Here is a 26,267-nt window from a genome sequence, read left to right on the forward strand (position 1 = left end):
TTGTCAACAAATGTGTCTCCTCAGTTCCCAAACGTTTACTGAGTGTTGTTAAAAGGAAAGGCCATGTAACACAGAGGTGATCATGCCTTTTCCCAACTACTTTGGCACGTGTTGCAGCCATGAAATTCTAAGTTAATTATTATTTGCAAAAAAAAATAAAAAATTATGAGTTTGAACATCAAATGTCTTGTCTTTGTAGTTCATTCAATTGAATATGGGTTGAAAAGGATTTGCGTATTCCGTTTATATTTACATCTAACACAATTTCCCAACTCATATGAAAATGGGGTTTGTATATGTATATATATATATATATATATATATATATATATATATATATATATATATATACACATATAATGGTTGGCGCTTATTTTTTGTATTGCAATTGTCCGTCTGTGCTGCTGCTAATTTAACTGCAGCAAGGCTGCTACTTTGTGGGACCATTTTTACCTCACTACAAACTTTTACGGGGAGAGTTGCCGGGAGCATGGATGTCAACAGCATTGTACTGTCTCCGTTATTATGCATCCATGGTCAATTATACATCATGAGGTGGTGCAAGTTGACTACCAGAACCTGTTCAAATATGAAACACTTTTTTTCAAGAAAGAAACTCGAACAGAAACACTGCTGTTTAATCATTGAAGAAATGCATTCTTATCATCTTTGAAGGAAGATCAAAGATATACCGGTAGCCATGCACAACATAAATGCAACAAATGTCTTGGTGATAACATAGGCTGTTTCCACAAGAAACAAAACTGTTTGTTTTGAAAACAACACACTCAAGGTTGGAGTTTTTTAATACAGCAGACGTGGTGTAAGTAGTTTATTATTGTACGAGGAGTATTAAAAATGGAGTACAACAAGCAATTGGTTCTTGTGTGTGTTGCACTGTCACATTATGCAAATTACAGTATCAACTGCCAATTTTGCAGCTCTCTGTGAATGTGGATTATTTCAAAAATATTGTGGTGTAATTTTGTAAATATGCAACAAATCTTTAGCCATGAACTACAGTAAAGATACAAAGTAGAATGTTGGCTCAACTTCCTTCTTAAAACTTTGACTATGAGGTCAATCCAGCGCATTTCAAAGAAAAGTTGATCATAGCGGAATGACTGACAGTTCCCCGAGGCAGTTGCACATACAGTAGACATTCCCAGCTGGGTTTAGTTGACATTCCCAGCTGGGTTGCCCCTAAGACATGCTGGTATTTACAACCACCACCAAGGCCAACAGTAGTTTTATTACCGTAGCAGAAGTTCAGTGTGAATCTGTACAAAGATTATAGCTATCTTACTCAATGCGAAACATTGTATTAATAGAAGACTGTATTTTTAGCTGACTATGAATGTTTGCAGTGAAACAAATATAACTAGTATGCGTACTATAGAGAGAAACTGTGAGTACCAGTACCACTTACCTGTCTGTTTGCTTCACATGCATATCATAAACTGACCTCATCGAGGACCTCTCACCGTTTGACTTATCACCTAACATTGACTGCTGTTTCAAACGCCTCTTGATATTCTCAGTTGGCCTCGAATTACAACACTTATCCTACATTTTTTGTACTGCAAAACACTACAGCAGTGTCATGGTTCTGAAAAGGAATAGCTTCCTACATTTTTAACCCTTTACAACTAGTACATCATTTTTATAGGTTCACTGATCCTGTTTTCCGAAGTCTATCACCAGGCCTACAATCTGCACTGCTGTGTTGAACGGGTACATCTGGAATTTTCTCAGTATTGCGGCGTAAAAATTCAAAAGTCCTTCCAAATGCGTGGCTGACATTGATGACGCATCAGACTAATAATCATACATAGCATCCTGAAAATATTCACAGCACTTCACTTTTCCACATGTTGTTATGTTACAGTCTTATTCCAAAATGGAATACATTATTTTTCCCCCCACAAATTTCTACAGACAATATAGCCCATAAAGACAATGTGAAAAGTTTTTTTTTTTTTTTTTTCAAATTTCCTAAAAATACAAATAAAAAAACATCACATCAATACTTTGTTGATGCACCTTTGGCAGCAATTACAGCCTCATGTCTTGAATACGATGCCACAAGATTGCCACACATATCTTTAGGCAGTTTTGCCCATTCTTCTTTGCAGGACCTCTAAAGCTCCATCAGGTTGGATGAGAAGCATTGGTTTTCATCCAGGATGTCTCTGTACATTGCTGCATTCAACTTTCCCTCGATCATGTTAAGTCTCTCAGTTCCTGCTGCTGAAAAACATCCCCACAGCATGATGCTGCCACCACCATGCTTCACTGGAGGGATGGTATTGGCTTGGTGATGATGAGCGATACATGGTTTTCTCCAATTGTAATGCCTGGCATTCACGTCAAAGACTTCAATCTTTGTTTTTGTTTTTTTTTTACAAAGAAATGTCTTCGGTCTGGCCACTCTTACCATACAGGCCTGATTGTGGTCCTTTTGAAAGATTCTCCTCTTCACAGAGGAATGCTGTAGATCTGACAGAGTGACCATTGGCTTCTAGGTCACCTACCAGACAAGACTAAGATGAATGCAGCAAATTTACGTCGACATCTCTTGAAAACCAATGCTTCCCATCCAACTTGATGGAACTTGAGAGTTGTTGCAAAGAGGAATGGGCTAAACTACCCAAAGATAAGCGTACCAAGCTTGTGGCATCATATTCATAAAGACTTGAGGCTGTAATTGCTTCCAAAGGTGCATCAACAAAGTACTGAGCAGTGTCTGTGAATACCTATGTACATGTGATTTTTTTTCGTTTTGAAAAAAGAAAAAGAAAAAAAAAAAGAGTAATATACACTTCACGGGATGATACAAAACAAATACAAAACCAGGCACAAAATATTTATTATTTTACTTATTTTTTGCCTGGTTTTGTATTTGTTTTGTATCATCCCGTGAGGTGTATATTACTCTTTTTTTTTTTTGTTCGGTTTGTACTTCATGAAGTTTTGCACTTGTTGTGTTTTTTTGTATGTTTTTTTGTTTGTTTTCGTTATATTTGGATGTAATTGTTGGTTTATATGATATTAAGTAAGACTACGTATTATGTTGAAGGGGGCAGGAAAATATAAGATTTTTCTTCATCCTGCTCCTTCTCAGGCATTGGTGTGTAAATGTATAATTTAATAATTGTGGTATAATTGTCTATCGATCAAAGATGCACATCAATGAAGGAGATAAATAAAAATGAATGAATGAATTTGCAAAAAAAAAAAAAACAACAACACCTTTTTCACATTGTCATTATGGGTATTTTCTGAAGAATTATGAGGACAGAATTGAATTTATTCCATTTTGGAATAAGACAGTAACATAACAAAATGTGGAAAAAGTGAAGCGCTGTGAATACTTTCCGGATGCGCTGTATGCCCTGGTGATCTGTTTATTGCTCCATATGCGATAGTAAACAGACACTTACTTTGTATGATGATAATGATGAAGATGACCGAATCAACCAAAATACCAAAATGATTGAAAAGATTGTAATCAACATATATGGCATAGAGCTGTGGTTCTCAAAGTTTTTTCACCAAGTACCAACTTCAATAAACACTTGGCTCTCCAAGTACCACCATATTGACCAACATTAAAATGTATTAGCATAGTTGACCTAGTTACTCATCAAAAACAAGTATATTTAATAATTTTGGACACTACAATTACACACAGTTTGAACAGTAACACTCTGTTCGAGTATAGGAAAATAAAACACTGTATTTTAATCAAGCGATTGTTTGGCGTACCACTAGTGGTACACGTACCACAGTTGTAGAATAACTGACATAGAGGATGTAAAAGACGGTAAAAGTTGTAGAAGACGGTCAACAAAAAGTTTCTCTACCAAGCTCACCCTACCACCATTATCCATTTCACCGCGCTGCAGGTGTATGCACTTACTGTAATGAAGTGCAGAATTGTAATCTGGTATGCATGTCCGAAATAAAATGAACTGAACTGAAAAACACCACGCCCACAGTGCAACCCACAACCAACCAGTGTAGTACTCAGGTGGCCAACCACATACATGCACAATTTAGGGGATAGTAAATGTGGCTTTTACTCTAAGCATATTGCTCTTGCTCCACGCCTACCTACCACATTCTTAAAAATGTGTTTGATACGTGTTTGACGAGTAATACATGTTTTTCAGTTGTTAAAACAAAATTGGGGTCAAACTCTGTAATACAATACAAATCCTTTTTAGTGGCACAGGTCCTCATGCAAAAACGCTGACATAGTAATTTGTCTAGGAGCTGGACATAGTAGAATATATGGAGCAAGCAGCATTTTAAAATATTGTATGTAAATCAGTGTTCTGTCAATAACTACACATGACAGCTAAAATTGGTAAAGCCAATGGTCAACAAAATGTTCTAAATATAGTTCTGACCATGCAATCCCTGCAAAGTCACCATGTTGATGGGGTGTCGGTAGATGTATTTTTATCACGCTACAACACTTCAGGCACATGGCATTGGGTCAGGCATGATAAAATATCAATCTTGTCATGTCTTGTCCATTCAAAAAATGCTATGCCGCTCTATTTCAAGGGAGTAGTTATGAAAGATAATGACCCTTGGGCAATCTGTAAGCTTTTAACATCCAGAACAAAGATTTACAAAAATGACATTTCCTCGACAGGCCTGTTTTCCCCCAGACCAAGACTTTCACAATGTTGATTTGGCCTTGAAGAGCCTCAAATGTTACAATCAAATCATTCTAGTATTTATGTGGAAAAAGTTAACATTTGTTGTGGTTGAGTACAAATAAGAATGTTTTATTGATACAGTAGTTAAACATTTTGAACAGTTACAACTTTTGATAATTACTTGATTTAAGGCTGATGGTAACACATGGGTTTGTCTAACAAATCTAAAATTCATTTTTAAACCTTTTTGGTAGTGACTGATAACACGTTGGGGAGAATTCTGATGAGCAACAAACACATCTGCATTCTGATTTTTTAAGCGTTTCATAGCCATCGGTCCCAAGCCTTGATTGTGTAGATTTAATGTTTTACTGTATTGATGCAGTTATTAAAAATGGCTTCAAAATAAGTTTAATCAAAATATTGCTTTTTGAACCAGAGCTATCACCAGCTTTGTTACATTATTTGTAGTCAAAGACAGAAAAGAGTGGTGGTTGCATAATGACTGACGTGCAGTCAGGGAAATCAGAGCCTACAAAAAAAATAATAACATCCACCCATCCATTTTCTACCACTTGTGGTGGTGGTGGGAGGGGGGGGGGGGTTGCTGGAGCCCATTTCAGCTGCACTCGGGTGGAAGGCAGGGTACACCCTCGACAAGTTGCCAACTTATTGTCGGGTCAACTCAGATAGACAGACAACCATTCACACTCCAGGGCCAATTTTCTTTTAGTGTTGCAAAAAATTGCACATTTCCTGGGCAAATACAGGGCAGTAACCTAAGCCTAGTCTGCGTGAGCCAGTCCTACACTCTTGATTGTGCAATCCTTCAAAAGCTTAGTTGGATGGGGTGTGCATGTTTCTGTCTGTCAACAATATGTTTGCAGAAATATTTTGATACGCCATGCCTTTCTACAGCATGTGTAATAACTTTAACTGTAAGTATGATATCATTACTTTTAGTTAATAAACGGCAGACAAATGTCATAAGGCGAGGTGCACAGTACTTGGTGCCAAAGAGACTTTCCAGAATAAGGAGTTATAACAAAGTCACAGAGCTTTTACTGGAGAAGGATAGGTGAATGAATGTCTTACTCAAAGGTAAAACCACAAATGTTTTGGGAGAGATGTGCCAATTATGGGATTTGATAGGGCGACACTATTTGCTTTTTTTTTTTAACTGATCTGCGATCGGCTGATGAAAAAACAAAATTGCTGATCTTTACTTCAGCTGTGTCCCAGTGTTTACATGCTAAAGATTGTATTCAAGTGAAATATCCCTTTAAAAGGGATGCATGCTCAGGGAGGGACAATTACATTTCCGGAGTCTTTGTTTCAGGAGGGTGCACGTCTTGCCAGAACACCGGTTCAAATTAGAGAGCAAGCTGCAACGAATGTGTCGTATACAACAGTGCGAAGCCACTTCTAAGATACTAATCTTCACCACTAATGTGGAAAATAAACTGTTTCTTCCAAGTATCATTATTATTAAAGGACAAAAGAAAATATAACGGTTAAGCATGCTATTCACACGCACACACAGCAAGACAATACAAGAAGCTAACTGCTAAAGCGTCAATGTAAAGTGGGGGTGTGGCTACTATCAATACCAGGTATACTATCAGTACGTATACAATACTAAAGTGATTAAATCAATAGTTTTATTTTTATTGTTCTCATCATTACAAATAATATTTTGGTTGTTTATTGTTTACAAACTCAGGGAGTAAGTCTCTGAATCAGGAATGGGGTTTGAGGGCAAAACCCAAATTTCTTAAATAGGAGCCAATTGTAGTTTTTGCTTTTTAGTTATTGTGCACCAGCCACTTTATTTTGGTAAGTATATATGTAGCATTCAACACCACACATTTAATACACCACCTGATTTACAACAAAACTAGCAAATTACTTGCCATAGAACATTTTCAGTTCTATAATCTATTGTCAAAGTATCGGATCAGGACTCAATCGGAAATGTTGATTGGGATATCCCTACTTTTTAGTTTCATAAATAAATAAATTGGTTAGAAAATGGATGGATGGATGGATGGGTTTAAGAAGTAATTGCAAACGTTTTGAGTCATTAAGTGAATTATATTCTTTTTTGTTTCTTGCTATCCTCTAAATGAGCAACCTGTATTAACAATGATGACAGCACAATATTTCAACGTTTAAAAAAAGAATAGTGCTTCATCAGACATGAACCTCACCACATGTCACTAGTCATATTGTATGAAGGTTTGATCATCAAGCGTTTCCCACACTGTGTATACTTTAGGTTTAGAGCTAACCTCTCTCATAGCAACACTGCCAGGGGTATGTTGAGTTAGCAACCGACGCGGTGTCTGAGAATGTGTGTGCAGGTTGCGGGGATCTGCTCCGTTAGGAATGTGGTTAGAAACCTACAGAAGTTGCCAAGATCACTATGTTCTTCATACCAAAGAAAGAAGCGAACATCCCCCCTTAACAAACATTTGTTGTTAGTCTCTTCTTGTAAAGCAACGGTCCTGCTGTTTGATTCCTGTTCTCTTTGTCTCTGACTGACTTACCTTTAAATGTTGAATTCCTTCACTGATCAACATGCTTGTACTGAATTCCACCATTTTTTGTAATCCTCCACCAAATGTTTCTGTGTTCATTAAACTACTGGTTTAATGCCCCACATCTGAGCCATTATTTATCTTGTGTTCATTGTCACCAGGTGAGGTTGATTCTCTTCTCCCAGAAAATTCCTTCAAGGACTCCAAATATGAGTTTGGTAATATTGGACTGGCGCTCTACAGTGGCCTTTTTGCCTACGGTGGCTGGTATGTGTCATCAAATAGTGATATCCATACATCAAATTGTATTGTTAATAAAAGTAGGATATAAGCCCTTTTACATCCCACATCTGCTCACAACTACTTTCATTCTGTAATTTGTAAATAAAGCCACATCATAAATATTAATGACAGAGGTCTTTCTTCCTCTCCTTTATCCAGGAATTACTTGAATTTCGTCACAGAGGAGATGATCGATCCTTACAAGTAAGTCACTGCTTGAATATCACAATGTCATGTAAGCTGTAAAAATAAATTAATAAATAATGTGATTGCGTCAATTACATTTATTGTATTTTTTATTTTCCAGAAACTTGCCTCGAGCCATCATCATCTCTTTGCCAATTGTGACAGCGGTGTACGTCCTCACCAATCTGGCGTACTTCACCACCCTCTCCCCAGAACAAATGTTCAACTCGGAGGCTGTGGCTGTGGTAAGTGCTTTAACAGTGGGTAAATATTATTATTGTTGACATAACCTTTAGATGGTGTTTCAGTTGTAATCCTGGTGAATTATTCTGACTTGTTACTGTGCAGCATTTCTGGAAAGTGTTCACAGAGAAGGAACCATCACTATTTACATCCACACTACATAATCTCTTATATTATAGTACCAGAATTGGCATCCGGATCCGCCTGCGTACACGCACCATGCATCCAGTACTGGGAAGAGAAAGCAGCACTTAACACAAGTTATACATAAGTTATGAATGGTACCAAAAATAGTTATCCGTTCATAGAAGACTTTTTAGCACCTCTTTATTGTGTCAAAAAAGTGCCAAAAAATAACGCACTGCATGCGTGTGTCCTCTCCAAGCGCGAGGACTCATTTTGTACACACAGAGGAGAAGCAAGTGTAAAATTAGTTTTTATGTCATGCGTTGACTGTTTTGGCTCGCAATGTGTCTTACTCTTTCTCCACGCACGCAGCATTCCTCCCCTTTGGCACTTAGGGGCGGGCATTAAATGCACGTGTGAACTGTGTCCTTTCTTTAAAAAAAGAGTCTTTAGAGTCTAAAGTTTAGACAAAATATAACCATTATATCATTATTTATGCAGTAAAGTGCTTAAAATAAAAGCAATACAATGACACAAATTTGAACACACTGTGAGGGTATCACACATGTGATTTTGGCACTATGACATCAGAGCATCCGTAAATCATCCATCCATCCATCCATCCATCCATTTTCTACCGCTCATTCCCTTTGGGGTCGCGGGGGGCGCTGGAGCCCATCTCAGCCACAATCGGGCGGAAGGCGGGGTACACCCTGGACAAGTCGCCACCTCATCGCAGGGCCAACACAGATAGACAGACAACATTCACACTCACATCCACACACTAGGGCCAATTTAGTGTTGCCAAATCAGATACCTTTTATCTTAAGCAATTATGCAATTACCTGGGGAGCATATATCCAGAAAAATATTTTGTCAGAAGAAAATAAGCTATGTTTAATGACATCAAGTTGTTAAAGGCTGTTGTAAAAGAGTCATCGTTAATAGGTTGCAGTGTATAATTTAATATAGTAATGACAAAATACACTAATATTGGCTTTTTTTGTATAAAGACTAATCTTCAGAAAGGAAACACAACAGGCTCTCTTAAAATGGCTTTGAGCAGGAGATGCTAGGTGTTTAAAGTGACCAATCATAAAGGAGGGGAGTTACTTGGCAGCGTATTCAATGCCCGCCCCTAAGTGTCAAAAGATGGAACATGTGAGGAAAGAAACATGGCAAGCGTACTAAATGGAATCATATTTGGTGTCAAGAAGAAAAAAAACTTTGTACAAATGTGAAATTCCCTACATCTTACAATAACTTGGTATGCCACAAGTTATTATTATTAATATTTAATGACCAACTAATAAGTTTGTCCTTCTAAAATAATTAGCCAGAAGCACGCAGACGATGCTGTTCTGTATGTCCATGCGAAAAATGATTATCATAATAATAATCAGATGCAGTGTCAGAAGTATCAAGTTGATTGCAACTCTCCCATTTATACTTTATTGTTTCCAACTCTGTGGGCATGTTTTTCTCCAAAACAACCAAGTATTGCTACTAGAGATGCGCGGATAGGCAATTATTTCATCCGCAACCGCATCAGAAAGTCGTCAACCATCCGCAATCCACCCGATCTAACATTTGATCAGAACCGCATCCGCCCGCCATCCGCCCGCACCCGCCCGTTGTTATATATCTAATATAGACGATGCAAGGCATTAGTGAGGTTATAAAGCTTTTGCCTGTTAAAGAAAAGAGACTGATCCAATGCAGCATTCGCGTGCCACGCTGTCACGACCCAGACGCACACCAGTGCGCAATCATATGGGAGCCGCGCTGAGCGCACCTCCAAGCGCGTCTCGCTGCCGGCGACGGCCGGGTATATGGGCCCGACGCTCCAGCGCCATCCATTTTCAGGGCTAGTTGATTCGGCAGGTGGGTTGTTACACACTCCTTAGCGGGTTCCAACTTCCATGGCCACCGTCCTGCTGTCTATATCAAGCAGGGTGAGCCCCACCCCTTTCGTGAGCGCACTGCGCGCGGAGTGACCCCTGTTACGCGCCCCCGGCAACAGGGGTGGCGGGCAGGTAAGCTGCGCGGGCGGAGCGCGCGGAGTGACCCCTGTTACGAGCCCCCGGCCACGGGGGTGGCGGGCAGGTAAGCTGCTTAAGGCGGACGAGGCGGGGTGTCGGTGCGGTGGGCGCGGTGGTGACCCTGGACGTGCGTCGGGCCCTTCTCGCGGATCGCCTCAGCTACGGCTCCCGGTGGGGCCCTCTCGGGGGAAGGGGCCTCGGTCCCGGACCCCGGCGAGGCGTCGGGGGCCTTCTCCGCTCCGTAAAAGTGTCCATCTCTTTTTTTTTTTTCTTCTGTTGTGGCATATGCAGCAGGTGCCTGCTCGTTTTTCGTATGTGGGTAACAACATTTAACTATGTATATATATTTCCGAATTGGTTTAACTGCCACCCGCCTGAATCTATTTAAAATCTAATTTTTTTAAATTTCAATCGCCCGACCCGACCCGACCCGACCCGCTGATAAAATCTAATTTTTTTAAATTTCATCCGCCCGATTCGCGGATAATCCGCGGACTCCGCGGTTGTGCCCGCAAACCGCGCATCTCTAATTGCTACTGATCCAGATGTGTTTGCACTTGGAGCAAAACTTAGAGTAGTCCAAGATTTTAAGTATTTATGAGTTGTGCTAGATTTACAGTTATCCTTTAACCAGCAGGTTAAAAAAACGGTGAATAAAACCAAATTTAACATAGCAAATTTCAGATATATAAGAAATAATTTAACAACAAACTCCGGTAAATTGTAGTTCAAATAAACGACTATTTAAATGACTGTTTCACAAACTGGACACTGCCAAATAAAGACACACTTTATTGGTGCAAGTTATTTGTAAAAAAACCCCCAAAAAAACAAACATTAAAAGTATGAATAAAAGCCCCATAATGTATCATCATTGCAGAATACTTGAGAAATACAATCTACTCAATTGGGAAAACTTAATCAAGTATGCTGATTCAGTTCTTGTATATACACACAATTGTTTACTACCGAGCACCACCTCCTCTAAACACTTTGCAAAGAGGAAGGCCAACAGGACAACTAGGTCCTGCTCCAGAGGGGACATGTCGGTGCCGTTTAGAGAAAATGTGTTTAGGCAACTCTCATTTTCCTATCAAGCCTGTCCAATCTATCCAGTCTAATGGGAAAACAAACGGCAAGAATAATAACTACAAATGGCTGAATGTTTACCGTGTCGCAGTGTTTTGCTTTGTTGAATTTATTACAGGGTTATTAACGTAAATAACATCTCATTGACATACTGTTTGTCTTGTAGGATTTTGGCAATACCCACCTGGGTCCGATGGCATGGATCATCCCGGTGTTTGTGGGGCTGTCCTGCTTTGGTTCTGTCAACGGGTCTCTCTTCACGTCATCCAGGTAATCCACCTTTATAAATAAACATTTTCCTAAATAAAATGACTAAATGAAGTGGTGTCCAAATGCGAAGTATCAGTTAGTATTATGAACATCTTGTTTAATTCGTAGGTTATTCTTTGTGGGCTCACGGGAAGGTCACCTTCCCTGTCTGTTGTCAATGATCCATCCAACCCTGATGACCCCACTTCCTTCTCTTCTATTCACTGTGAGTATAGTCAAATGACCACTGTGCACACTATTAATCAACTGCTAATTATCTGTTTAAAGCAGGTACATTTATCAAAATAAATGATCAATTGATCTGTTTTGTAATTATACATTTAGGCACTTCCGTTTCATACATCAAGCGGTGCGGATATGTAGCTTACCAAAGTCGTACTAAAACATTTTGACAGATTTTGTAAAAATTTAAGTAAGTAATGTTCATGTTCTATATTCTCAATAAAAACTTCAAAGTTTTGGGCTAGCTTGCTAATCTGTAATTGCTAGTGTAATTTACTAAACAGGGGGCGTCAACCTGCAGTCCACTCTTATTACACTTATCATTACACCATGTACACAATAAAATTGCTTCGAGTTCGGTAAGCAGTGAGCACAACCAGGATTAATACGTACATTAGGCGCAGCGGGTTATAAGGCGCTCTGTCAATTTTTGACAAAATGAAAGGATTTTAAGTCCGAAAAATACAGTGCTTATTTTTGTTACAATAAGGGTTCTCACACGTCCTGGACAACCTAGAAAATGGTTGACATATTTTGCAGTCATGGAAAACATACGGCAAATGTGAAACAAAATCAAAATCCTGGAAAATTATTTATTCTTCCCTTGCCTTGTAAGTGAAATGTGTTAAAAGTTTTGCGCATGTACTGTCTGTTGTCACCTTATCTTCTGGGCAACATTGAGGCACAGCATTTCTTTTTAAAGACTATTCATTTTGTTGTTCATTTCCAATGAAAGTTTTAACAGAGTATAGATGAGCACAGAGACCACAGCGTAGAGGTGGACCTTAAATTGAGAAAAGCAGGTAATGAACACTTAACTGTTACACCTTCATTTGAAAAACTGGCATTTCTTATTCCCACTGTTGTTGGCATTAAATAAATGTGATTTAACATGGCGAGATGAGCATTGCAGCTGTCAATCAGTCAATTTGACTTTATTTTGTAACTTTTAAACACAATTGAAAGAGCAATTTTGAATGTGATTTTGTAATGTGTTTGACAAATGTAGGTATCATATATGTAAAGTAAACTTAAATGAAACAAAGCAACTTTTTCTGTGATTTATTGAAAATATATCCATAGTTTTAGAAGAAGTGCAGAAGAGAAATGAACATTGCATTGAATCTCCACTTTTAGCTCGGTAGCTAGCACGCTCGTCTTTCATGCCGGACGACCAAGGTTTGTGTCCTGAGCGGAACAGAAAAAGCCCAAACTTTACATTGGTGCCATGACCTGGATGAGAGTGATGTTTAGAAGGGTGAGTGTAACAGAGGCCAGCCGGTGTGGATGGGCCTTGTGTACATTGGTAAACCTCACTCCCTGATAACCTCAAGAGCAGTGCTGGCTATCGGGTTGATATAGCTTATTTTTAACTCGATAGCTAGCACGCTCGTTCCTCATGCCGGATTACTCAGGTTCGAGTCCTGGGCGGAACATAAAAAGCAGGGACTGAATCAGGCAGGTTTCAAATGCATTATTCCATGATACCTTCGTCATTATTATTTGTCATCAAATGCCCAATGGATAAAAATAGAAACGATTTGGATAAATACAAGTTACAACTGTAGAAAAGATCACTTCCAAAGAATGAGGGGGACAGGGGAATATATTAGTATATGACGTGATAACATGTCTCTGGAGTGGCTAAAAAAATGTCAAATTATTAAAATAAATTATATATGAAAATAGTTTTAGGAAAAGAGTACGTTTCTAAACTGTTATTTTTCTTCTACATTCAAACAGAAGTATTAGATATTAAGTAAGCATTATTAATGTGCTGTTTTAAACAGGAAGTGCTTCGGTGAAAAGAATACTCATTCCTGTCGACTTTTGCGTCATGTCCTTTTTTTGTACTCCGATTTCCCATCAAGGTAAAGTCATCAACGGGCTGTTTAGCGTCTTCCATATTGACTCGAATGCTTCTGCCGTCTGGCACTATATCATCAACTGCATTTGTGCATGCCAAATAGCACTACTTGAAATGTGTTTCAGATTTTAGATTTAGATTTAACGGTCTCCGTGGGGAAATTCATTTTCACTGACCGTACATTTAAACAATAAACATTACACATCACGGACAAAAAATAGCAAAAAGACATCATACATGACCAACACATTAACAGGCTTGTCAGACAGGTCGGCCGGGCCTGCTGTTTAGGGCGGCTATAGCTGCAGGGATAAGGCTTTTCCCTGCGTCCTGATGGTAGTGGGATGATGTATTGGTGTAGTGGGTGTGTGATATCCTAGACTATTGTGTTTGCCAGTTTGCCAGTGTTGCCAGATACTTTTGAGGGATTTTGAGTCATTCTGTGCTGCATATGAGTTAATTATTTTTTTAATCAGGTAGTGGAATCATCTGCATTAATACACAAATTTTGACAGAAACTAATTTTTCAAATTTTTTGTTGTCTCCTTTTTGCTAGTGTCTGATGACGCTGCTCTACGCCTTCTCCAGCGACATCTTCTCTGTCATCAACTTCTTCAGCTTCTTCAACTGGCTTTGCATTGCCATGGCGATTGTTGGGATGATGTGGCTCCGTTATAAGAAGCCTGACCTCGAACGGCCAATAAAGGTGAACCCATTTGATAAGCATGCTAAACTAATTTTGTGTCGGAGAATGGCTGGGCAATATGGCATATAATGTATATTGCAATATAATGTATTAAGGGTGTAATGATTGATCAATGTATCGATAGATTGATTTATATTCCTAAATTTCAAGTCTATCAATCTGTGCTCGGCAAGTTTGCCTTCCGAACGATAGGTATCGACCCAAGATCGTTTTAAAAGGGAATCGATCAATTTTAACGATACTAAAAAAAGGAAAACATTGGATTTAAGAACGGCAGACTTTATATGAAGTTTAACAGTTTTAAAAATAAAGACGTTAAACATCAAGTCTATTTTGACCGTCTGTGACGCCATCAAAACAAAAATGGCGGAAAACTACGATGCCTGAGAAAGGTCACAATAAAGGTAAACGCCACAAAACAATATTGTTATTGAATGTGCATATCACAGCCTCCTGCGATAACAATCTATATCACGATATATTATTTGGTTTATAAATTATAATAATCATTTCAAAATGGGTTACAAAGACTCCTAATTTGGAGTCCAAATGCGGTAACATATTGTGTTATTTCCAGTGGTATTATTTTGTCAAAATTATTATTCATCTATTTGCTAATTTACTGTTAATATATGCTTATTTTCTGTTGTAACATGCTTCTATCTACATTTCTGGTAAAGAAACTTAGCACTTATTCTTCTGTTGTTTGGATACGTTGCATTAGTTTTGGGTGATACTATAAAGTTGAGTATCAATCTAATACCAAGTACCGTAGTTACAGAGCCAGTATTGGCCACATCAACAATGATACTTACAATTTTCAAGATCATTGAATTATTACATTTTGGTTCATAATCAGACAAAAACACAGGATTGCGGTGTAGGAATATCAATTTAAATGTTAAAATCATATCCATATTCCCTTTTATTACATAAAATAGTTTGAGAGAATCAAAGTCAATAGTGCAAAATTACTATACATAAGCAATAACAACTATTGACTCTGATTAAAATCATTTGTTTTATTTTACTCTATTTATGTCCTGAGTTTGTAAGCAATACCAAAAATGACAAAAAGATTATGTGATAAGGAAAAATTTCACTGTAATATAGATTATATACAGATACTGGCATCGTTACTGTCGATATTTGTATCAAGCTGCGCACCTCTGTTTACATCCAAGAGCTCTATCTTAGTGGTTAACATGGCTTATTGTATCCTCCTGTGGTGTATCGTCAAGCATGTTTAGCTATTCCTTGTCCTCCAGGGATGATACTTGTGAGAAACTTAGTTAATTTGCTGTCTTGAAAGTGGACACCACATGATGTGTCATAAACATGTATTATGATATGACAATAGTTTTAAAAGCTCTATTATTGGCCAAATGTTTATTATTTATATCGTATATTGTCTGTATCGCACAACCTTATGTTGCAGTAACACCAACTGTTTTCAAAAGTCAACACCTTTCTTCACACTCAGATGTTGTAACTAGTAAGGGTTTGAATTTGGAGTGTAGACAGTCGATGACAATTAATTCTTGCATTCAGTCCCACTCCATTTAGCTTTGGCAATCATAGACGTTTGTCTTTTGTCTCACGCCGCCAACAAAGGAGCATTCATTCGAGCCGAAATTAAATGAATGAACACTGATGTGAGATTAAAGGGCAGGAGAGAAGTTGGACGCTCATCAGCTGGTGGTAGTAGCTGGTCCACTTGCTGCAGGACTCTTCAAATACAGAGAGGACCATTGTGCCATCGTTGCACTTTGTTTGTATGCGAGCATGTGAGCTTTCACATGCTACATAATGAATATGTGAATGAGTCCATTTTTAGCGCCTCATCACTGCGCTGATTGTACTCCTCTGCCTGTTTAAGAGATATATCAGTGTGTTCATGGTGGAACTGTTCTTTTACTCCTCGTTTCTCTGCCTGTCACATTCCTGCTGTTCACCACAGTTAGATTGGTATTGCCAAGTAAACCCCCAAGAGCCACTGATCAGAGACTCCACCAGTTTAGTTGCACTAAAATGGGTCATATTATGATTTATTTTCTACAGTTAAAACTTTTCCTTGTGCTCTCCATAACATGTAATGGTGATTATTTGGTCCAAATAGTACATAGATAATGTTTTAAAGACCATCTTCATGCTTTTTTTTGACAGTCTCTTCAGGATGCGTCGTTTTACGTGCCTCCACTTTGAGTGCGTCTTCTCCCCGTTGGCCATGTTGTAGTTTTTAGCGTTTCCATACGATGTCCACTGATAAATATAAGATAGAACTATACGCTTCTTTGTATTAAAAATGGCAACAGCAGAAAAGGCATGTGCATGTACGAGCCAGTCATCCCCACAACAAGAGGATAGAGAAAAAGAAGGTGCTTATTGACTACAACGTCGGACTACATCAGCGGACTGGCGCAAAGCACTTTGGGTAAATACCATATATGGAGATATCTGCTGACGTCACAATTGAGAAAAACGTCACAAGTGGGGAAAATTCCAAACGACTCGTTTGAAGTACAAAGAAAGACAAGATTGTTTCATAAATATCTCCGCCATGCCTCCATGGTTCTGTATATTCAAATATACAGCACTTATTCAGTTCCCAAATACACAAAAACTGGTACCAATAGGTGAAAAAAGTTGGTTTTGCATAATGGGTCCCCTTTAATACTATTTGAAATATTCACTATACGGCCAAAAGTAGTTGCACTGGTGAACATTTGGTTACTTCCATTCATTTATTGTCCTTTAGAATCAAGTTTAAGTAGGCCACCACGATTGGGTGACAGCTTCCTGGGAATATTTGTCGGGATGTTCCAATTTTACGTTGCCGATTCCTATATCAATCACCCATGAGTGAGATCGGCCGATACCAATACTGATCACATGTATTAACTGTATATTGTTTTATGTAATTATAGTGAGTGTTATTGACCGTGTAGCAATATCAACACAATATTTAAACTACTTCTTTATTCTCCTCAATTACATTCTTTTTATTACAATACATTTGTTTGATCAAAACAAAGTCAATAGTACACAATAACTAAACAATACTATCTACTATTCTTTTAAATCATTTGCCCTGTGTTTGCCCTCAAAGTCCCTCTGTTTCCAGGGAATGATTCCCTGTGTTTGTGAACATTGACAAAAACAACAACAAAATATTTTGATATAATAAAAATATCGACCTTATCACTCTTGGTATTGGCGCCATCAATTCATGGATTGATTGTCCCTCTTACTTAGACTTAGACAAACTTTATTGATCCACAAGGGAAATTGTTCCACACAGTAGCTCAGTTACAACGGATGGAAAGGGTAAGGATGGAAAGGATAATGCAAATAAGGGCACAAAAAGAGGGTGAAAACAAAAGGTATAGACTAAAAATGTACCATACATACATACATACATACATATACAGTATATGCATGTGTTGTGTATTGACTGTGACAATGCTGACACACCAACAGTTGTTGTTATATTATCATTTTTAGACTCTTATTATTCTACTTGTTATTTTCCCACTAATAACTTTCTTTCTGCTGTAGTACATCTCCAGTTTTTAAACTTTTTTCTTCAGTGTTTTAAAGCTAGCTTAGTGATTAGCTTAGCTATTAGCATGCCTGCTCCTGGCTGGATCTTTGTGTGTAACATGTTTAGCCACATCCTCCAGTATCATAAGTATCATTACATGATAATGATACTCATGATACTAAGAAGTGCACTTTAATTGACCTAAGAGTGATGATTATTATTAGGGGAGCAGCTCCACACGGTGTATGGAGACACATTATTATTAGCTGCCGTTAAAAATAAATAGAGTGTCAGCTAGATGGCATCGGCATTTGTGATTAGCATTTAAAGGCATTAACTGGCAATTGCAATCATACTTTTTCACGGAAATCGGCCGAAACTGATCGGTGGCCAATGGATTGACACATCCCCAAATAGATCACATTGAAATGTAGCAGCAGATTTTACATTTCTATTTACTTGTGTCCTCACTTGCAGGTTAACATTCTGCTTCCGGTGTCATTCGTGCTCGCCTGTCTCTTCCTGATCATCGTATCCTTCTGGAAGACACCGGAGGAGTGTGCAATCGGGTTTGGCATCATTGCCACCGGTTTACCCGTCTACTTTGTTGGTGTGTGGTGGAAGAACAAACCCAAATGGCTGTTGAATGGAATCTGTGAGTAGCAACTAGATATTTGACGTTTGTGATTGAATCAGATCTATTGAACGGCTCTTTTAATTGAACGATGAGAGCCTATACGCAGACGCGAGATGTTTGTTTGCGAGACATTTTATACTCAAACTGCCCAGACATGTGCACGCCACCCGATTGGACTGGGAAATGAGTTAATATCAAAGGACTCAAAGCAGCGTTTTTATATTCACTTTTTCAATACAAGGATTCAATGAACTTTATTGTCCTAACAGAGATGGCGTGTACCGTAATTTAGTACCTGAGGTCCCAGACTAAGCCCAATGAGTATAAAATGAATCCTAGAAGTTCTTGAAATAGAATAGAAAAATAGATGACAGACTATAACAGTGTTATTTCTGACAGCAGTTTTTTAAATTTGGTTGTAATTAGTCTTTTAACGATAATCTATATTAGTCAAATCATCAAATGGATTACATTTTAGTCTCATTTCAATCAACTAAATTACATGTTTTACTCCGCTAAAATTGCAGTGATTTTAGTCAATGAAAACGTAAATTATAAAAGATAAGACATTTTTAGAGTCTTGTCTTTACTTAGGTAAAGTCTGAATAACGTTAAAGTCAAGTCAAAGGAAGTAGGTGTGGAATCCAAATTCCCTATTTCACAAAGAAAAGCACCTGATTGGTAACGCACTGCTGGCCCCTCTCTCGCACGCTGTTGAAGAGCTATGATTGGATATTTTCCAAGCTTGTCCCAAGACGAAATTTAATATGCTTGGATTTTGTTTCTGTCAACCTTTTTTTGTTGGCTAAAGATGTTATCATTGTCTTAGTCAATGTGCCTTTGTTTTGATTAGTTATCTTATTTTAGTCAGGGTGAAAAAGGGTTGGTGATAATAAGATGAAAATTATTACTCAACGAAATTAACACTGGCTGTAGTGTAAATAAAATGTCAAACGGTGACAACAAAACCAGACTAAATAAAAGCCCAGCTCAGCACAGTTCAGACACATGTGCAAGTTAAATGTTCCTCGTGCAGGGCCATCGTTCTCCTGTGGATTTGTAAATTATTTCAGGTATACACACACCAGGTAGGGTGGTACAATTTTGCCTTAATTTTTATTTAAATTTTGTTCATATTTGTATATACATTAGGGGTGTAACGGTACACAACAATTTCGGTTCGGTACGTACCTCGGTTTAGAGGTCACGGTTCGGTTAATTTTCGGTACAGTAAGAAAACAACAAAATATACATTTTTGGGTTATTTATTTACCAAATTTGCAAAATCTTCCACCAAAAATATTTTTCTTAGTGGAATATTTGATGTGAAGTAATCGGAACCTTGGATAGGTCAATAATTCATAATAACATTGATTTTGATTCAATATTATGTTTTGAGCAATGACAGTTTGAAAGAAAAAAAAACAGCTTTGTTTTATTAGTCAATATTGCAACTTTTTCTAAATTACATTTAACCTTTAAGCTTTTTTATTTCATTTTTGTTATGTTTTTGTTTATATTAATAGTATTTTTAGAATGTGCCGTGGGCCTTTAAAACATTAGCTGTGGGCCGCAAATGACTTCCGGGGCACACTTTTGACACCGCTGCTATAGATAATAAAAACTTAAATCTGATAAATCTATGGATAAAAAGCAGAGCCTGGCGACGCATGCGCGTTTATCATAACTCTCTCACTCTCTCTGTCTCTGCCCGTCCCTCATGAATGCTGCTGCACGCACAATTTGTTTTGTTTTTAACCCCTTCTTAACCCTGAACGTACATTGAAAATACACGCAACCCTAACTCAAAATGCCGGACATTTGAGGCATTTAAGAAACTCCGCCCTGACAGCTCCGCAAAAGAGGACATGTCCGGTGAAAAGAGGACGTATGGTTAGTCTATCCTAGCCCGGTCGGCTTGCAGCGATCGGTTTCACCGGACATGTCCTCTTTTGCTAGCATGCTAGCAGCTAACGGGCTAGGATAGACTGACCATACGTCCTCTTTTCACCGGACATGTCCTCTTTTGCGGAGCTGTCAGGGCGCAGTTTCTTAAATGCCTCAAATGTCCAGCATTTTGAGTATTGTTTACACAACGTGCAGTACGCTACTTAATATGTAATATGTCCGTGTGGAAACTCTTTCGGTACACCTCCGCACCGAACCGGAACCCCCCCTTACCGAAACGGTTCGATACAAATACACGTACCGTTACACCCCTAATATACATACACACATTATTCATATTTTTTATTGGTATATATTTTTTTCTGGACTCGTGAGCCACAAAGTTTTTTAGGTGAGGTAAATTTTGAAATAGCAATCTCATTGTCAATGCAAATGGTATGGGACATGGCACCACCTTATGGAATGTTTACAATAAAAACCGATTTAGATAATTAATCAATGTTTCAGAATAATCCCCATCAATAGAGAACACATTGGTAGATTGTGTAAATTTCAATTATTACGCCAAGAAAAAGGTGCGAATGTTGTGTATCAATGTTGACGGCTTTCACTTTTCTGTGTTTTTACAGTCTCAACCACGGTCTTTTGTCAGAAAATGATGGAGGTGGTGCCTTAGGAGTGTGGACTGCATTCACCATCACTCCAACTCTGACCTCTGACGTTTCAGCTGACAAATGTCTTCACCCCCCATGAACCTTTTCACTCACTCTTGTCTCTTGTCACACACATTTAGTACGGATGAGGATTTGACTACATCTTTAGTTTTTTTTAATATTGAGGAAAAATAATGATCCATTAATTTATTACTATTTTTAATAGTCAGTTTATGCATGCATATATAAACATATATACATAGTGTATGTGTGTATGTATGTATGTATATATACATATATTAATATACAGTACAGGCCAAAAGTTTGGACACACCTTCTCATTTAATGCGTTTTCTTTATTTTCATGACTATTTACATTGTAGATTGTCACTGAAGGCATCAAAACTATGAATGAACACATGTGGAGTTATGTACTTAACAAAAAAAGGTGAAATAACCGAAAACATGTTTTATATTCTAGTTGCTTCAAAATAGCCACCCTTTGCTGTGGGTTTTTTTTCCGCACACTCTCGGCATTCTCTCGATGAGCTTCAAGAGGTGGTTTTCACTTCACAGGTGTGCTTGAAGCTCATCGAGAGAATGCCAAGAGTGTGCAAAGCAGTAATAAGACAAAAGGGTGGCTATTTTGAAGGAACTAGAATATAAAACGTGTTTTTAGTTATTTCACCTTAATTTGTTAAGTACATAACTCCACATGTGTTCATTCATAGTTTTGATGCCTTCAGTGACAATCTACAATGTAAATAGTCATGAAAATAAAGAAAACACATTGAATGAGGAGAAGGTGTGACCAAACTTTATTTATATATATATATATATATATATATATATATATATATATATATATATATATACATACACAGTATATATATATATTAATATATATATATATATATATATATATATATATATATATATATATATATATACAGTATATATATATATATATATATATATATATATATATATATATATATATATATATATACAGTATATATATATATATATATATATATATATATATATATATATATATATATAATATATATATTATTTTTTTTTTTTAATACAATACATGCAGACATTTGTTGATACACACTATGAAGACCAAAATAAGGTAGATTCAACAGCCCCCCTGCTGATTGTTTCCAAGTAGTGCACTCATTGCTTCAAGATGCGATTAATCACTTTTCACACTATCAATTAATTCTTAATTCATTAAATTGACCCGTCATTAAAACACTTATACACACTGTGCAGTAACTAATGAAGATAACATCATTCAGGTGTTATTCTGTACATTAAAGTATTCATGTCAGTCATATTAGTTACTGACTTTACAGTACGTTGTAGAGTTTGATGTTCATCTGTGGTTTTTTTTTGTGGCTTTTCTATGTTACGTCATCAGCAAAGTGTTCCTTATGTAGCAGTGAAAGCTTTGGCGCAAAGTAATGCAAAACATTTTTTATTCTTCTTTCAGTTTTAACAAAAGTGCCGTTTTTGTACTGGTTTTCTGTTGGAAAAAAAAAACATGTCTGTGTCACCTATTCAATGTTGCTGAGGGTTGTGGGTGAAGTTTGAATTGTTATCCGTGTCCTTGCTTGAATCTAAACAAATAATACGGTCTATGGCGTGGTCTGTCTGTGAGTTAAAGAGGTGCATTTTGAGTTTTGGTATGTTTGCTTTGCCCCTTGTCAAGTCATGTCAAGCAACTATGTGAAAGGAAACATTTGTGATACATACTTGTTAAAAGTGTGCACAGCACAGTCTCTCCGGGTTGTATTGCAGTCACATTTAAGTTGTGTGATATTCCTATGAGATAAGTTGAAAGGTAAAAGGTCAAAGGGGTTTGAAGAGAGTTTCTTGTAATGGGTTTACTTGTTCTTGTTGGGGGGGATAGTTGAAGCACATTCCTCCCAGTTTTTCTAGTTTTTTTGTTTTGTTTTGTCTTGTTTTTATTTCTATGCACAGTTCAGAAAAAGTTAGTTTCATTACTATAGTCGATTCCTCTTCCTACATTTCTGGCAACCAACCAAAGTAGCTTCCATGCAAAACTTGTGACGGATATGTATTGGGCAGCGTTGTTGCCATAGCGACAGGGTCGGTAGATGCAAGGGAGGTTTTTCAGTACCGGTATGTTATTTTAAAAGTATGAAATCTGCCGCCATTGCGAAGCTGATGGCGGAACTAACCTGAATAGGGCTGTAGATAGTGTTATTTATTTTTTTAGTGAACCTTGTTGGTTTATTAGTCTTTCTAATTTGTTAACAATGCATTTTATGGAAAGTGCTTTACAAATAAATATTTTTTTCTCCACTATTGTTTTTCTCCTGTTTTTTCCAGTTAAATATCACTTTATTTTTATTTGTCATTTGTGAAGGTAGCTAAATACCAAATCAGGTAATACCAAAGTTTCACACTACTAACCTTTGACCTCTCTTACAGAACATGGTGGAGAGAAGGTTCTTATTTGGTACTTCAGCTTTTGATAGTATTGTAATCTGTTCCAAAAACAATTCATACCAAAACATCAATATTTTTCCCCCATAAGAAATAATGTAAACCCAATTAGCCCAAAAATATTAACACAAAACCTATTCAATGGAGAATAATTATAGTTTTTCAAACAGAAAACAATGTGAATTACATATTAATTAAGAATTAAATGAATACATTTAAAATTGCGTTTACCTTTTATTGAAGATTTGTTGGCGAAAACGGATTTGCTTGAATTCAATAGTGTTTCTCACCTTCTTAAATCCACTTTCTGGCACTCGCAACTTTTAATGGGCCCGTGGTGGCTAATTTTGCAATTGTACTCGATTAACAAAAAGGTACACAGACTGAGTCACCAATGCATGCAAAATGATACTCGACCTAGATTGTTACTCAAAATGTTTGGCTGTACAGTACAATAACCAATATTTAAATGTTAATATTCCATTACATTTTTAGATGTACAATATATGATGCCAGCCAATACCTGCAACAGTTTTATTGAGGCTTGTCCAGGATCATTTCTACCAAGTTACCATACGTTTTTGTTTCAAGCCCCTACTTCTATGTGTGGATGCAAGGGGACCAGCCTCCACCCGCAGAGACAATGACAGTGCATGAAGGACAAGAGGCTTCACTCTGTTTCTTTCAATCCGCTACAGATGTCTCAAAAAGTTATTTGCAGATTTTGATGAAACTTTCAAGAAATGTTAGAGGTCACCGTAGCAAGTCACTCAGTTGGTAATGAATAGCCGGTAGAAATTGTTCAATCCCACAAACGTTTGAAGTTGCTTCCTTGTTGAAGCAGTAGGCCAATCTACCACACCCTGAATCTTCAAGGCTCTGGACAGGTGTGGTCGTGAAGTAAGAACAGTAGAGTAGATTGGCATTTAGGGAATCGCCATTTACAATCACACTGTAAAATAAATCTAAGATGGCGAATCTGTGAATTGACAGCTGCTTAGTGAGTTTTAATTAGTAAGAAACAGCTATTTTCCCCTTCAACATGCAGCCAAGGACGGTAAACGTCTGACATGTATCCATGAAAATATGGAGAAGCTGCAGATGGTGTGTCATATATGAAGAGCTGTACTCCTTGCCAGCAAGGATGTCTTCACCAAGTACAAAGTCATTTATAAACTATCCTTTTCCACTAAATTACATACAAATAAGTTTATAACCTTTATTTAAAGCGGGAGGTAACCATCAGAGACATGCTGTTTGCAGATGACGCTGCTCTGGCCACCCACACAGAAGAAGAGCTACAGAGCTTGATGGACTGCTTTGCAAAGGCATGCAACGAGTTCAGCCTGACTATCAGTCTGAAGAAGACAAATGTGATGGGCCAAGATGCTGAACCACCCTGTATCACCATCAACGACTATGAACTAGAGGTCGTCAGCCAGTTCACATACCTTGGCTCCACCATCACTGACAACCTCTCACTGGAAGCAGAGATCAACAAGAGGATTGGCAAGGCATCCACAACCTTGGCCAGGTTGTCGCAAAGAGTGTGGAACAACAGCATGCTGACAATAAACACCAAGATCGCTGTGTATCGTGCCTGCGTGCTAAGCACTCTCTTGTACGCCAGCGAATCCTGGACTCTGTACTCCTCGCAGGAGAAGAGGCTAAGTGCCTTTCACATGCGCTGCCTCCGTCGCATACTCTGGATTATATGGAGCGATCGTGTGACAAACAACGAGGTGCTGATGCAAGCCAAGATTCCCAGCATGGTCACTCTCCTCCGTCAGCGTCGCCTTCGATGGCTGGGCCATGTGCGTCGAATGGACGATGGCCGGATCCCCAAAGACATCCTCTACGCAGAGCTTGCCTCTGGCAAGAGGACAACGGGACGGCCACATCTCCGCTTCAAGGATGTCTGCAAGCGTGACCTGAAAGCGCTCGACATGGACCTGAACACCTGGGAAGAGCTTGCTCAGGACAGACCCAGCTGGAGACACACCGTGAACACTGGACTGAAAGCTGGCGAAGCAAAACTGCGCCAGCTTGCAGATGAGAAGCGAGCTCAGAGAAAGAGCAAGCAACTACATCCTGTAGCTGACTCGACCTACAAATGCACCAAGTGCAACAGAGACTGTCACTCCCTTGTGGGTCTCTACAGCCACAGCAGACGCTGCATCACCAACTAAATCATATCCAAGGGGCGCCAATCCATTGTCTTCCGAGACTTACGGATGCCAACAACAACAACATATATATACAGTATATATATATATATATATATATATATATATATATGTATATATATATCCATGTATATATATATATATATATATATATATCTATGTATATATATATATATATCCATGTATATATATATATATATATATATATATATATATATATATATACATATGTGTATATATATACATAGATATATATATACATATGTATGTATATATATATTTATATATATATATATATATATACACATGTATATATACATATATATGTATATATATATATATCCATGTATATATATATATATATCCATGTATATATATATATGTATATATATATATACATATGTGTATATATATACATAGATATATATATACATATGTATGTATATATATATTTATATATATATATATATACACATGTATATATACATATATATATACATGTGTGTGTATATACATATGTATATATATATACACACGTATACATAAATACATACATATATATATATATACATATGTATGTATATATATACATATGTATATATATATATATAT

General features: G+C 37.6%; 1 protein-coding gene across 1 annotated transcript in view; it reads left to right on the forward strand.

Moving 5' to 3' along the window:
* Positions 1 to 21,803, forward strand: part of slc7a5 (solute carrier family 7 member 5) — a 30,486-nt gene extending 8,683 nt beyond the window's left edge. The window contains exons 3-10 of the mRNA XM_061969895.2: positions 7,375 to 7,480; positions 7,655 to 7,699; positions 7,803 to 7,926; positions 11,348 to 11,451; positions 11,560 to 11,656; positions 14,097 to 14,246; positions 18,268 to 18,445; positions 20,965 to 21,803. Coding sequence (XP_061825879.1) covers positions 7,375 to 7,480; positions 7,655 to 7,699; positions 7,803 to 7,926; positions 11,348 to 11,451; positions 11,560 to 11,656; positions 14,097 to 14,246; positions 18,268 to 18,445; positions 20,965 to 21,011 — 851 coding nt within the window. The 3' untranslated portion in view covers positions 21,012 to 21,803. The remainder of the gene's footprint in view (positions 1 to 7,374; positions 7,481 to 7,654; positions 7,700 to 7,802; positions 7,927 to 11,347; positions 11,452 to 11,559; positions 11,657 to 14,096; positions 14,247 to 18,267; positions 18,446 to 20,964) is intronic.
* Positions 21,804 to 26,267: the final 4,464 nt, after the last annotated feature.

The sequence above is a fragment of the Nerophis lumbriciformis genome, linkage group LG10 (genome assembly GCF_033978685.3).
Source record: "Nerophis lumbriciformis linkage group LG10, RoL_Nlum_v2.1, whole genome shotgun sequence".
Classification (NCBI taxonomy): Eukaryota; Metazoa; Chordata; class Actinopteri; order Syngnathiformes; family Syngnathidae; genus Nerophis; species Nerophis lumbriciformis.